Here is a 13,970-nt window from a genome sequence, read left to right as displayed (position 1 = left end):
GCATCAGAGCTCACAGCAACCTCAAATTCTTAGGCTCAAGCAATCCTACTGTCTCAGCCTCCTAAGGAGCTGGGACTCCAGGTACCTGTCACAATGCCCAGCTAATTTTTCTAATTTTTTTTTTTTGGTGAGACAGAATCTCAAGCTGTCATCCTGGGTAGGGTGCCATGGCATCATAGTTCACAGCACCCTCCAACTCGGGTTCAAGCAATACTCTTGCCTCAGTTTTCTATTTTTTTTTTTTTTTGCAGTTTTTTTGGCCGGGGCTGGGTTTGAACCCGTACCACCTCTGGTATATGGGGCCGGTGCCCTACTCCTTTGAGCCACAGGCGCTGCCCCAGTTTTCTATTTTATAGTAGAGACCAGGTCTCGCTTTTGCTCAGCTGGTCTCAAACTCGTGAGAAGCAATCCACCCGCCTCAGTCTCCCAGAGTGCTAGGATTACAGGTGTGAGCCACAATGCTCGACTTAGATTTTCTTTTTTTTTTTTGTAGAGACAGAGTCTCACTTTCTGGCCTGCCATGGCATCACACAGCTCACAGCAACCTCTAACTCCTGGGCTTAAGCGATTCTCTTGCCTCAGCCTCCCGAGTAGCTGGGACTACAGGCGCCCGCCATAACGCCCAGCTATTTTTTGGTTGCAGTTCAGCCGGGGCCAGGTTTGAACCCGCCACCCTCGGTATATGGGGCCGGCGCCTTACCGACTGAGCCACAGGTGTCGCCCTCAACTTAGATTTTCTATTTTTAGTAGAGACAGGGTCTCACTCTTGCTTAGGCTGGTCTTGAGCTCCTGAGCTCAAGCAATCTGCCCACCTCAGCCTCCAAGAGTGCTACAATTACAGATATGAGCCACTACATCCAGCTCATATCTAAAATCTTAATGGCAGTACTTATAAAACGCATTTTATTCTTTTTCAAGTATAAGATAAAAATACTTTTCTACATTTACCTGGAGGTGTTGTGCAGACAGATCAGGAGTGGTAAAAAATAACTGGTTGACACCTGCTACATCTGGAGTTGTGAGGAAAACTTTTCCTGGAGCGGAATCCTGCCTGGCCAGAATGACCTTGCTTGGAGTAGAGCCATCATGATTTGTCAGAATGAACTGCTTGCCTTGTGTATTATGATCAAGTGCTGTCACAATCTGGATTTTCTGCCCAGTTTGCTGCTCTGTAACAATCTAACATAATTGTGTCAAATTAATAATCAATTCAACTCAATCTGTTTTCTCCGACATAATTTTCTCCTATCTTCAAAGCACACCATTACATATACATTCATATAATACACACCTCCCACTTTTAAACTAGCGATTCTACTTCCATAAAATACTATCCTACAAAAATAAATAAACGTACAAATAACTGTACATAAGGTATGATACTAGGAACATTTAGACCCCACTATTTTGATTCTTTCCTTCCCCTTCCTGCCTACTATCCATTTAGACAAATACATATTTTGTTTATCCAAGTGTATGTTTATTTATATTTGGATTTATTTACTGTTTTGCATTCTGGGAGTGAACCAAATAAAATAATAAATAAGCAAGTAATAATATTGTCAGGTGTCACTAAGTGCTGTCCAGACAATGAAGGCAAGGTAAGGTGAGACGCTGACAGAATGACAACGGTCTGCTCTAAGGAGGTAGTTTCTCACAGACCTGAGTGAAGAGTGAAGAAACAAACCACGTTTAGGACTAGCTAGATAGAAGAGCAGCTCAGGTAGAGGAAAGAGAACACACAGGTGGCCCTGGGACAGGAGGGACTATGTTTGAGACATCTGAGGCACCAGGCCCAGTAACAGAGCCATAGGAGTGAAACAGAGCAGACAACAAGCACTATGGTAGGAGATGGATCTGGAATCAGTATCTTATAGGACTTTTAGGCCCTACCATCGGGGTGTGAAATGGAGAGCCACTGGAGACTATCGAGCATAGGAGTGGCAGGATCTTTTATAAAAAGGATCATTCTAGATTTAGTGTGAAGAACAGATTGCAAATGTTTAAAAGCAGAGTTAAAGGGAGATCAGAAAGGATATTATTGCAGATACTGTCAATATCTGATCATATGTGGGCAGATACTGGCCAGGAACAGAATAGTAGACATGTTAGGGGCTAAAAATGATTGAATTTGGGACTTATTTTTTTTTGGAAGAAAGAAGAGCCAAAGATGATGATAAAATTTTGGCCTGTGGCTCAAGCAGCTAGGGCACCAGCCACATGCACCTGAGCTGGCGGGTTGGAATCCAGCCTAGACCCTCCAAACAAAAACGACGGCTGCAACCAAAAATTAGCCAGGCATTGTGGCAGGCGCCTGTAGTCCCAGCTACTTGGGAGGCAGAGGCAGGAGACTCGCTTGAGTCTAGGAGTTGGAGGTTGCTGTGAGTTGTGACGCCACAGCACTCTACCCAGGGCGACAGCTTGAGGCTCTGTCTCAAAAATAAATAAATAAAAAATAAAAAAAAATTTTTTTGGCCTGAGCAACTGAAGACAGAACTGCCATTGGCTGAGATAGGGTTGTCTGGGGAAGAACAAATTCATAAATAAGAGAACTATGGGCGGCGCCTGTGGCTCAGTATACCGAGGGTGGCGGGTTCAAACCCGGCCCCGGCTGAACTGCAACCAAAAAATAGCTGAGCGTTGTGGCGGGTGCCTGTAGTCCTAGCTACTTGGGAGGCTGAGGCAAGAGAATCGCTTAAGCCCAGGAGTTGGAGGTTGCTGTGAGCTGTGTGATGCCAGAGCACTCTACCGAGGGCCATAAAGTGAGACTCTTGTCTCTACAAAAAAAAAAAAAAAAAAAAGAGAACTATGGAAGGGGCAGTGCCCGTAGCTCAGTGAGTGGGGTGCCAGCCACATACACCGAGGCTGGCGGGTTCCAGCCCAGCCCAGGCCTTGCTAAACAACGACAACTGCAACAACAAAAAAGCCAGATGTTGTGGTGGGTGCCTGTTGTCCCAGCTACTTGGGAGGATGAGGCAAGAGAATTGCTTAAGCCCAAGAGTTTGAGGTTGCTATGAGCTGTGACTCCACGGCACTCTACCAAGGGCGACGACTTAAGATTTTGTCTCAAAAAAATAAAAAAAGAAAGAAAAAGAGAACTATGGAAGCACCAAGGGCCCTGAAAAACTGTATCGGTTATATCTATTGGTATTAATATATTAGAAATTCAAAGGGAAATTTTTAAAATACTTGGTTCATGGCATCACAGCCCATAGCAACCTCCAGCTCTTGGGCTTAGGCAATTCTCTTGCCTCAGCCTCCCAAGTAGCTGGGACCACAGTAGCCGCCACAACGCCCAGCTATTTTTTTGTTGCAGTTGTTTAGCTGGCCCCGGCTGGGTTCAAACCCGCCACCCTTGGGTATATGGAGCTGGCACCCTACTCACTAAGCCACAGGCGCTGTCCATGTTAACGTAATTTTTAAATTAAAATCTATTGGTCTATCCTGCAATTTGAATAGATCCTTACTTATGCATGATTTTGTAACATCATGTGCATGTCATTTGGAAAATACTAGCTCAATGAGTTATGTATATACCTTTTAAATGTTGAAACATTTCATCACATTATCATCCCATGTCACTTAGCCTGTGGAAAATTTCACTGCATACTTGTGAAAGAACAGTGAAAAGACAAATAGTATTTTAGTATTATTATGAAAACAGTTTTGACCTTCCTGACTCTCTGAAAGAGTCCCTAGATGATACTCTGACAAACTCTAGAATATGGTACCTCTAACTAAGGAATAAGATATAACCATTTAAAAAAGTGAAGATGGCTGTATCAACATAAACCAACTCTTATTGGTCCATTAAAACGAGGCTCAGATTTTGTATCTTTCAAAACACATTCCCCGGTGAGTTCCCCACCCACTCCACAACTCATCATTGGCTGTTTTTCTTCTGTTCTCCTGGAAGACTCTATACCATTCAGAGTACTTCTTTTTTTTTTTTTTTGAGACAGAGCCTCAAGCTATTGCCCTGGGTAGAGTGCTGTGACATCACAGCTCACAGCAACCTCTAACTCCTGGGCTTAAGCGATTCTTTTGCCTCTGCCTCCCAAGTAGTTGGGACTACAGGTGCCCGCCACAACGCCTGGCTATTTTTTGTTGTAATTCTTTTTTTTTGTAGAGACAGAGTTTCACTTTATGGCCCTCGGTAGAGTGCCATGGCATCACACAGCTCACAGCAACCTCCACCTCCTGGGCTTAAGCGATTCTCTTGCCTCAGCCTCCCAAGTAGCTGGGACTACAGGCGCCCGCCACAACACCGGGCTATTTTTTTGTTGCAGTTTGGCCGGGGCAGGGTTTGAACCCGCCACCCTCAGTATATGGGGCCGGCACCTTACCGACTGAGTCACAGGCGCCGCCCTTTGGTTGTAATTCTTATTGTTGTTTGGCAGGCTCAGGGTGGATTCAAACCCACCAGCTCTGGTGTTATGTGGCTGGCGCCTTAGCTGCTTGAGATATAGATGCCAAGCCTACTTACCACATTCTAATGTGACTGTTGATTATTTAAGCTATTTTAGTCAGGAGATATCTCTTCTATCAGCATCTCCAGAACCTAGCACATACACTTAGTGTAAATAACAGAAGTTTGGTAAGTCAGTGAATTAACTTAATTAGACGTACCTCTCCCATTTGTTGTTCAATAATTTGATGTGCAATTTCTTCTATAGTTGCCATGATCTAAATGCTCAAATATCCTGCTAAAATAAAATTAAAAAAGGCTTTTTAAACGTTATACTCATATAACATAATTATTGAAGAATTTACAAGTAAAATTATATAAAATTTAAGATTTGCTTCAAAATAATCCAGTTAGGGTGAATAGGCTTGGAAGGGATTAAACAAAATACAATTATCAGACATAGATAAGTGGTGAAGTTTTCACCAGTTACGAAACTGGTGACAGTAGTTTAAGAAACTATTCTCTGGTTTTGTAAATTCTGAAAATGTATATTAACAAAATTATTCGACACCTAACAATTTACTTTTCAAACATACTAATGCCTAAACAAAACTCTGATATAGAAAAGGAGCTGTAGTTTTTTTTTTTTTTTAGACAGAGTCTATGTCGTCCTTGGTAGAGTGCCATGGCGTCATAGCTCACAGCAACCTCAAACTCTTGGGCTTAAGTGATTCTCTCAGCCTCCCAAGTAGCTGGGACTACAGGTGCCTGCCACAATGCCCAGCTTTTTTTTGTTGCAGTTGACATTGTTGTTTAGCTGACCCGGGCCAGGCTCGAACCCGCCACCCAGTGTTGTGGCTGGCGCTGTAAACACCGTGCTATAGGCGCCGAGCCAGGAGCTAGTTTTTAAATTTAAATAAAGGCAATCCTATCTATGAATGAACTCATTAGTGTAGCCACTGAATACACTTCTATCAATATTTTGCAAAAAACTAAAAAAAAAATTGCATCCATTAAAAGATTTCTCTAGAATTTTGTGTTTTTTCTTCATTAGCAGTAATTTCTTATATACATTTTAAGCTTAATTTGAAATTAATGGAGCATAAATGTCTCCAAATGGATCTCAGGGCCTGTAAGATTAAGGAACTGACTTTTGACTTTTGCTTTTTCTCTGTACCATGCAGTGAATACAAAATTTTATGTGATTTATCTATTGTTTATAATGTCATACATTCACAATATTCTGTAGTTATAATATTAATAGCCAAATTAAGTGAATCTTTTACTTAAAAACTTTAAATGCTTCAATTAATTGTGTTAAAAGCAATATTCAATATTTAGCTTGATTATTCAAGTATCTCTCACTAGACTGATATGGAGTGGCCCCAACCTCCCCGAAACCAACAGAGGAAAAGACAGCCTCACCCTACTGGGACTCGTACCCTTGAACCCATGGTAACAGTGGCAGCCTGGCTGACCTCACCACCTTTGGAGTCATTTTTCCCTTTTCTAAACCACAACATTGTTTGTAGCAATTCTACTGGTCCATGTCCTTCAGTCTAAGCTTGGCATTCCTGCTGGTATAACCTCGGTGGCCGCCTATGGCATTCAGAGAGGTACACGCCGTAAGACATGAGTCCTAAACAGATCTTTCATGGATAGCCTGATTTTTATGCCTGCCTTCTAACAAGATAGCTAACTGTTATCCTTAATCAACATACCTATAATTTCCTTAGAGATGACCGTCTACTCACATCCTTGGCTGTCTATCCAGAATATGCCTTCTTATTTTTTGCAATATGACTGGGCTAAGAATTTTCCAAATCTTCAAGTTCTGGTTCTGTTTTCCTTAACAATTCCTTCTCCAAGTTCTCTCTCTACTCTCACATTTTACTATATACAGCAAGAAGAAACCAGGCTGTGCCTTTACTGGCACGCTAAGAAAGCCCCTTAACTAGATATTCTGTAACAGTTCATCCCTTATACGTTTTGCCTTTTATAAATGATTAGAACACAATTTAACCCAGTTCTCTGCCACCTTTCCTCCAGTATCTAATAATATCTTCTTTATGTCCTGAGACCTCATCAGAAGCACCTTTGATATTCACATTTCTACCAATCTTTTGTTCATGATGATATATTTATATCTCTTTCTCCATAAGCTCTTCTCTCTTTTGTTCTGGACCCTTACCAGAACCACCAGTAGTAGCCACATTTCTACTTCTTCAAGGCAGTCTAGGCTTTTTAAAGCATACATCTAAAAGGTCTCTCTTCTAGCCTCTAACCATCAGCAAGTTCTAATATTTAGATATTTTATAATAGTGACCAATTTCTTGGTACCAAAATCTTTATTGGTTTGCTAGGGCTGCTTTAACACAGTACCACAAAGTGGAATTGTGAGAAATTTATTTTCTCACAATTCTGGATGTTAGAAGTTTGAGATCAAGGTGTCAGCAGAGTTGGTTTGTTCAGAGGTTTTTTTTCTTTGTTCACAGACGGGGGCCTTCTCCCTGTGTCCTCACTCTGAGTGTCTGTGTCTCTTCTTCTTCTTTTTTTTTTTTTTAAAGACAGAGTCTCATTTTGTCACTCTCAGTAAAGTGCCGGGGCGTCACAGCTCACAGCAACCTTCAGCTCTTGGGCTTAGGTGATGCTCTTGCCTCAGCTTCTCAAGTAGTTGGGACTTGGTATATGGGGCCAATGCCCTACTCACTGAGCCCAGGTGCCACCCTGTGTCTCTTGTTATGAGGACACCAGTTATTTTAGATTAGAGAATGCTCTAATGACCTCATTTTAACTCAGTTATCTCTTTAAAGGCTTTATTTCCAAATACAGCCAATCGAGGTGCTGGAGGTTAGCACTTCAACATATGAATTTAGGGATGGGGGCAGACACAATTCAGTTCCTAACATTCAGGCATAAACCTAGTAAGAAATGTGTAAGAGGCATGTGAAGAAAGCTTTAAAATGCTACCTAGGCCAGGCCTGGTGGTTCACACCTGTAATCCTAGCAATCTGGTAGGCTGAGGTGAGTGGATTGCTTGAGCTCACTAGTTTAAGACCAACCTGAGCAAAAAGTGAGACCCTGCCTCTACTAAAAATAGAAAAACTGAGGCAAGAGAATGGCTTGCACCTGAGTTGGAGGTTGCTATGAGCTATGACACCTCGGCAGTCTACCGAGGGTGACAGCTTAAGACTCTATATCAAAAAAATAAAAATAAAAATAAAATTCCTTGGCTCAGCACCAGTGGCTTAAGCAGCTAACGTGCCAGCCACATACACCTGAGCTGGCAGGTTCAAATCCAGCCCGGGCCCAACAAACAACGATGGCTGCAACCAAATAAAATAGCTGGGCGTTGTGGCAGGCACGTGTAACCCCAGCTACTGCGGAGGCAGGAGAATCGCTTGAGCCCAGGAGTTGAGCTGTGATGCCACAGCACTCTACCCAGGGCGACAGCTTGAGGCTCTATCTCAAAATAAATAAATAAGTAAATAAAATAAATCCCTTAAAAAATAAAATGCTACCTAAAAACAAGAAAAACTGTAACTGGAAGAACATAAAAGGAAATGGTTACAATGACTACCACCAAGGAAAGGAACTAGACTCGGTATGGTGGCTCACAACTAATCCTAGCACTCTGGGAGGCTGAGGCGGGTGCTCAGCGCATGAGTTCAAGATCAGCTGAAGCAAAAGTAAGACCCCCGTCTCTACTAAAAATAGAAAAAAACTGAGGCAAGAGGATCACCTGAGCCCAAGAGTTGGAGGTCACTGTGAACTATGATGCCATAGCACTCTACCCAGGGCGACAGCTTCAGACTGTCTCAAAAAAAAAAAAAAAAAAAAGAGGAGGCTCGGCGCCTGTGGCTCAAGCAGCTAAGGCGCCAGCCACATACACCTCAGCTGGCAAGTTCAAATCCAGCCCGGGCCCGCCAAATAACAATGACGGCTGCGGGCGGCGCCTGTGGCTCAGCTGGTAAGGCGCCGGGTGGCGGGTTCAAACCCGGCCCCGGCTGAACTGCAACCAAAAAATAGCTGGGCATTGTGGCGGGTGCCTGTAGTCCCAGCTACTGGGGAGGCTGAGGCAAGAGAATCACTTAAGCCCAGGAGTTGGAGGTTGCTGTGAGCTGTGTGATGCCATGGCACTCTACCAAGGGCCATAAAGTGAAACTCTGTCTCTACAAAAAAAAAAAAAAGAAAAAAACAATGACAGCTGCAACCAAAAAATAGCCAGGCCTTGTGGCAGGCACCTGTAGTCCCAGCTACTTGAGAGGCGGAGGCAGGAAAATCGCTTCAGTCCAAGAGTTTGAGGTTGCTGTGAGCCGTGACATTACAGCACTCTACCCACAGTGACAGCTTGAGTCTCTGTCTCTAAAAAAAAAGGAAAGGAACTTTTCCTTTCTGGGAACAGGGATGGGAGAAGACTTATTTTTCACTGAATAAGTCTTGGTTCTTCTAAATTTTGCTTAAATACAACTATTACCCACCCCCTAAATAACTGCAAGTAACAAAAAATACTTGAAGAAATCTTTTCCAGAAATCCTAAAATCAACACCAATGTTTCAGAACATTTCTCCAAGAAGCTACCTCATAATGACAACTTAGATAAATAAACTATTTGTAATCATTGTTTGATTACTTAAAAGCACATAAGAAAGCGTAAATTCATATATGAATACAATTGTATGAGCTAACAATTATGCTAAGATTGGCTACTATTTTATTTAGTCAAATAGACCAGAGTTTGACAGTATAATGTGTATGTGTATATGTTTATGTTTAACTGTGTACTTTGTCATTAGCAATGTTATGGATAACACAATGCCACTGGACTTGAATGCTAATATTCTTGGAATGGTACTCTTGAGTACTAATTCACAGTTATTCGTATTTTTTTCTGTTTAGGAAAAAAGAGACAGATACTACAGTGGGTTCTTAACCTTTCTCGGAATTATAGAATCCTTAGAGAATCTGACTATAACCACATACCTCAGAAAAAAGATACACAAACATATATTTAGTGGATTCCATATTTGTGATCCAGCACATCGATTTCCTGTTAATAATTGTTTCTGTGCAAACTCTCTGCACTACTACAGTACTGTAGAATTCTTGTCTCATATTGCTTCATAGTTTCACATGACCCAAGCTGTTAAGCAACAGAAGACTCGGGGAAAGTTTTTAGACTATCTGCTTTACTTATCATACATCTCAATTTGTGTTGAGCAAAACAGTAACAAGAGGACTCGGCAGAACAAATTTGCACTAGAAAGGGAGAGTAAGAAAAATCTTTCCCTTTTTGCCACTTCCCAACATACATCTTCCACTGTGACCCCAAACTATTTATTATATCCTATTGTTAACCCTGGTGAGTGTATGTCAATCAAATAGTTACCTTAAGATTCAAGTCCAAGAAGGCAGATACAGGGATAAATTCAGATCTATAATCCTATTTTCATCATTACCTATTTCCCTTCCTATCCATAAACCAAATGCCCATGAACTAATACATGAAAATAGATTTATGAAATGATTCAAATACATCCTACAATCTTGTTTACTTAAAAATTCCATTATTTCGGGCAGCGCCTGTAGCTCAGTGGGTAGGGTGCCAGATACATACACCTAGGCTGGGTGAACCCAACCCAGGTCTGCTAAACAACAATGACAACTATAACAAAAAAACAGCCAGGCATTGTGGCGGGTGCCTGTAGTCCCAGATACTTGGGAGGCTGTGGCTGCGGCTGCAGCAAGAGAATCGCTTAAGCCCAAGAGTTTGAGGTTGCTGTGAGCTGTGACGCTGCAACACTCCACTAAGGGCGACATAATGAGATTCTGTCTCAAAAGAAGAAAATATTATAATACTGTATTTTTACTGTACTTTCTATGTTTAGTCTATACATACACAACTACTTACCACTGTGTTACAACTGCCTACATTATTCTATACAGTAACATGCTTTACAGGTTTATAGACTGGCTAGACCACATAGCCTAGATGTACCACAGGCCATCCCATCTGGTTTGTGTAAGTACCTTCTGTGATGTTCAAATATGACAAAATCGTTTAACGACACATTTCTCAGAACACATCCCCATGATTTAGTGACACATGAATGTATGTTTTCCAAAACTAAGTTTAACTACAAAGATGAGGCAAAACATTAGTTCTTTATAAATTGCTGGTACGAGGTTACACTGTTATAAACAATTTGCCAACAGGTAGCAAGAACTTCAAATACATTCATGTTCATCGATCTAATAATTCATTGAATAGTCTTCCATTCAACAAATAATTGCTGAAAGCTATTATGGGCCAGGTATTTACAGAATACTTACAGAACTGAATCACATCTTTATCCTCCTTTGTCACTTTAATGGCCAAAGAACAAAGTTTTGACTTTGCTGTTCCCCTAGTAATTGTTAAAAAAAAAAAAAAAAAGTGTTTTTGAGTCAAGAATCTCACTCTGTTACCCAGGCTAAAGTGCTGTGGCCATCCGCTGAGATTATAGCAATCTCAAACTCCTCGGGTTGAAGTGATCTTCCTGCCTCAGCCTCCCAAATAGCTGGGACTACAGGCAACACTTGGCTTATTTTTTCTATTTTTAGTAGAGGTGGAGTCTCTTGCTCAGGCTGTTCTCTAACTCCTGAGCTCAAGTGATCCTTCTGGCTTAGCCTCTGAGAATGCTAGAATTACAGGTGTGAGCCACAGTGTCCAGCCTATTCAATATTTTATTAAGCATTCACAAAGTGCCTGGTACTGTAGACATCTTATCTCCCATCTCTCTCAAGGAGGCCCTCTGTTCAGATCACACTAGGATGTTTTTTATTCCCCAATATACCATTCTGATGTCCTTCTCGCTCATTTAAACTCCATCTGATCTTTAAGACTCAGTTCAAATAGGTTTTTGTCCAATCTTTTCGATGGGCCCAGGAAAAGACTTCTGTTAAGTCCCAATATTAAATATAAAATTTTATATGGGGATGCATTTTTCTAGAGACAGTTCATAACAGATTTTAAGAGGTTGCGAAAGGTCTTGTGAGTTGAAAAAGGCAAAGAATTTCATTTATACTATTTATTGTATGCTGTTTCTTTTGGCATTTCTATAGCCCAAAGATAGAAATCATACATTTTACGTGGCAGACACACGGTTGACATTTCACAAATGTTCCCTACCACTGATTGTGTCTCCTTCAAAACCATTCCTAGAAGAGACCAAAATACCCTTTTGAACAAGGATGCAATTAGTTACATTTAAAAGTGGTGGGCTGGGCGGCGCCTGTGGCTCAGGGAGTAGGGCGCCGGCCCCATATGCCGAGGGCGGCGGGTTCAAACCCAGACCCGGCCAAACTGCAACAAAAAAATAGCCGGGCGTTGTGGCAGGTGCCTGTAGTCCCAGCTGCCTGGGAGGCTGAGGCAAGAGAATCGCGTAAGCCCAAGAGTTAGAGGTTGCTGTGAGCCGTGTGACGTCATGGCACTCTACCCGAGGGCGGTACAGTGAGACTCTGTCTCTACAAAAAAAAAAAAAAAAAGTGGTGGGCTATTCAATAAGTTGAAATATACATCTCTTACATCTAATAATTGAAAACACAGAACTTTTAAAACTCTGAGTATCGACTAAGCACAGAGAAGACATTGTTCAAGAAAACCTCAAGGGCGGCACCTGTGGCTGAGTGAGTAGGGCGCCGGCCCCATATGCCAAGGGTGGCGGGTTCAAACCCAGCCCCAACCAAACTGCAACAAAAAAATACCCAGGAGTTGTGGCGGGCGCCTGTAGTCCCAGCTGCTTGGAGGCTGAGGCAAGAGAATCGCGTAAGCCCAAGAGTTAGAGGTTGCTGTGAGCCATGTGACGTCATGGCACTCTACCAGAGGGCGGTACAGTGAGACTGTCTCTACAAGAAAAAAAAAAAAAAGAAAAATAAAGAAAACCTCAAAGTTGAAGGTGTATTTACAACTTTTGGAGGCACAAAACCCCAAAGGCCTTAATTTCAAGTCTTTTTGCTTTGCTTTTCCCTTCCACTTGTTAACAGGATGACCTACTTATTGAAGGTTATGGGACAACTTGGCAAGTCTGTATTTCATAAAATGATATGTGAAAGAGTTGGAGAGTGTCTAAACAAACAAAAGAGCTATCAGAAGCTTGGGCATGCCCGGGGCAGTGAGGATCTTGGACCCCTCGATTTCTTGTCCTCAAAACATGGACAGCAGGCAGGGCCCAGTGGCTCACGCCTATAGCATTCTCGAGGCTGAGAAAGGTGGATTGCTTGAGCTTAGGAGTTCGAGATCAGCCTGAACAAGAGCCAGATACTGGGCGGCGCCTGTGGCTCAAGTGAGTAGGGCGACGGCCCCATATGCCGAAGGTGGCGGGTTCAAACCCAGCCCCGGCCAAACTGCAACAAAAAAACCCCCAGAAAAATAGCCGGGCGTTGTGGCGGGCGCCTGTAGTCCCAGTTGCTCGGGAGGCTGAGGCAAGAGAATCGCGTAAGCCCAAGAGTTAGAGATTGCTGTGAGCCGTGTGACGCCACGGCACTCTACCCGAGGGCGGTAAAGAAAAAAACAAGAGCCAGATACTGTCTCGAAAAAAAGAAAGAAAGAAACTAGCTCGGCGTCGTAGTGGGTGCCTGTACTCCCAGTTAGTCCCTGTACTCGGGAGGCTAAAGGAAGAGGATTGAGCACTAGAGTTTGAGGTTCCTGTGCGCTATGACACCATGACAATCTACTTAGGGCGACAGAGTGAGACTTTGTCTCAAATAAATAAATAAAAAGTGAAAAAGTGGAGAGTGTCATTGTGCCCGTCCCGTGTAAGCACGAGAATCAGTGAAAAGCCCTACAAAAAGGGGTTAGGGCCGGAACCGCGGCCCCCGAGCAGAAGGCCGGCCGCACTCGGATCTCACCCGAGTAAGCCGCGCGCCCCCAAGGCCCGGACCAGCCCGGCTCGGCCGCGGCGTGCAGCAACCTGGGGCGGGGAAAACGGCGGCGCCGAGACGGAAGCTTTTCCTCTGGGTGAAAGGTCAGAGGGGCCGCGGGAAGCGCCGCGGGAGAAGCGGCTGTGCGCGCCCAGCCGCTCGTGTGCGGACCCGCGCCCCGCCGCGCCGGCCTCTCCCGGGGCCTTGAGCGTCCGGCCCACCACTCCGGCTGCTCTCCGCGCTCCCAGCCCAACCCGGGCAGCGCCCCGGCACCACCAGACGGAGCGGCCCCGCCGGCTGTGCGAGCGCACCGGGGCCGCGTCAGTTGGCAGTTGGGGTGAAGGGGCACCCCGCCCCCCACCGCGGGCACTAGTCTCCCCACCCGGCGCTTCTTACCTGCGTCTCCCCCGCCTTACTCCTGCGTTGGGCGCCGACCCGACAGACCCGCTGCGGCGGCTGCCGGGTGGGAGGGCGCTCCGGGAGGAGAGGTTGGAGAGAGCTGAAGAGAGGGGGCTCAAAGATAAGGGAGGGAGGAACCTTTCTGGGTTTGTGTATTTGGGGGGGGGTCAGAGTTCGTGACCCCTCTCTCGGTTCGCCGGTGCGCAGTCCCGCCCGCGCCTGCGCATCGACGACGAAGAGAACCGACGAGCGGAGGTCGTGA

General features: G+C 44.0%; 1 protein-coding gene across 9 annotated transcripts in view; it reads right to left on the bottom strand.

Moving 5' to 3' along the window:
* Window positions 1-13,970, bottom strand: part of NR2C1 (nuclear receptor subfamily 2 group C member 1) — a 58,604-nt gene extending 44,634 nt beyond the window's left edge. For 2 of the 9 annotated variants that reach the window (XM_053585584.1, XM_053585585.1), the window contains exons 1-3: window positions 13,706-13,970; window positions 4,630-4,706; window positions 949-1,179 (exon numbers count right to left, since the gene is read on the bottom strand). In XM_053585584.1, coding sequence (XP_053441559.1) covers window positions 949-1,179; window positions 4,630-4,683 — 285 coding nt within the window. In that variant the 5' untranslated portion in view covers window positions 4,684-4,706; window positions 13,706-13,970. Of the gene's footprint in view, window positions 1-948; window positions 1,180-4,629; window positions 4,707-10,741; window positions 10,816-12,154; window positions 12,278-13,705 lie in introns of those variants that run through there. The other 7 variants (XM_053585583.1, XM_053585582.1, XM_053585577.1 and 4 more) reach the window with 6 other exon arrangements.

This window comes from Nycticebus coucang, chromosome 3 (assembly GCF_027406575.1).
Source record: "Nycticebus coucang isolate mNycCou1 chromosome 3, mNycCou1.pri, whole genome shotgun sequence".
NCBI lineage: Eukaryota > Metazoa > Chordata > Mammalia > Primates > Lorisidae > Nycticebus > Nycticebus coucang.
This window is presented reverse-complemented; position numbering and strand designations above follow the sequence as displayed.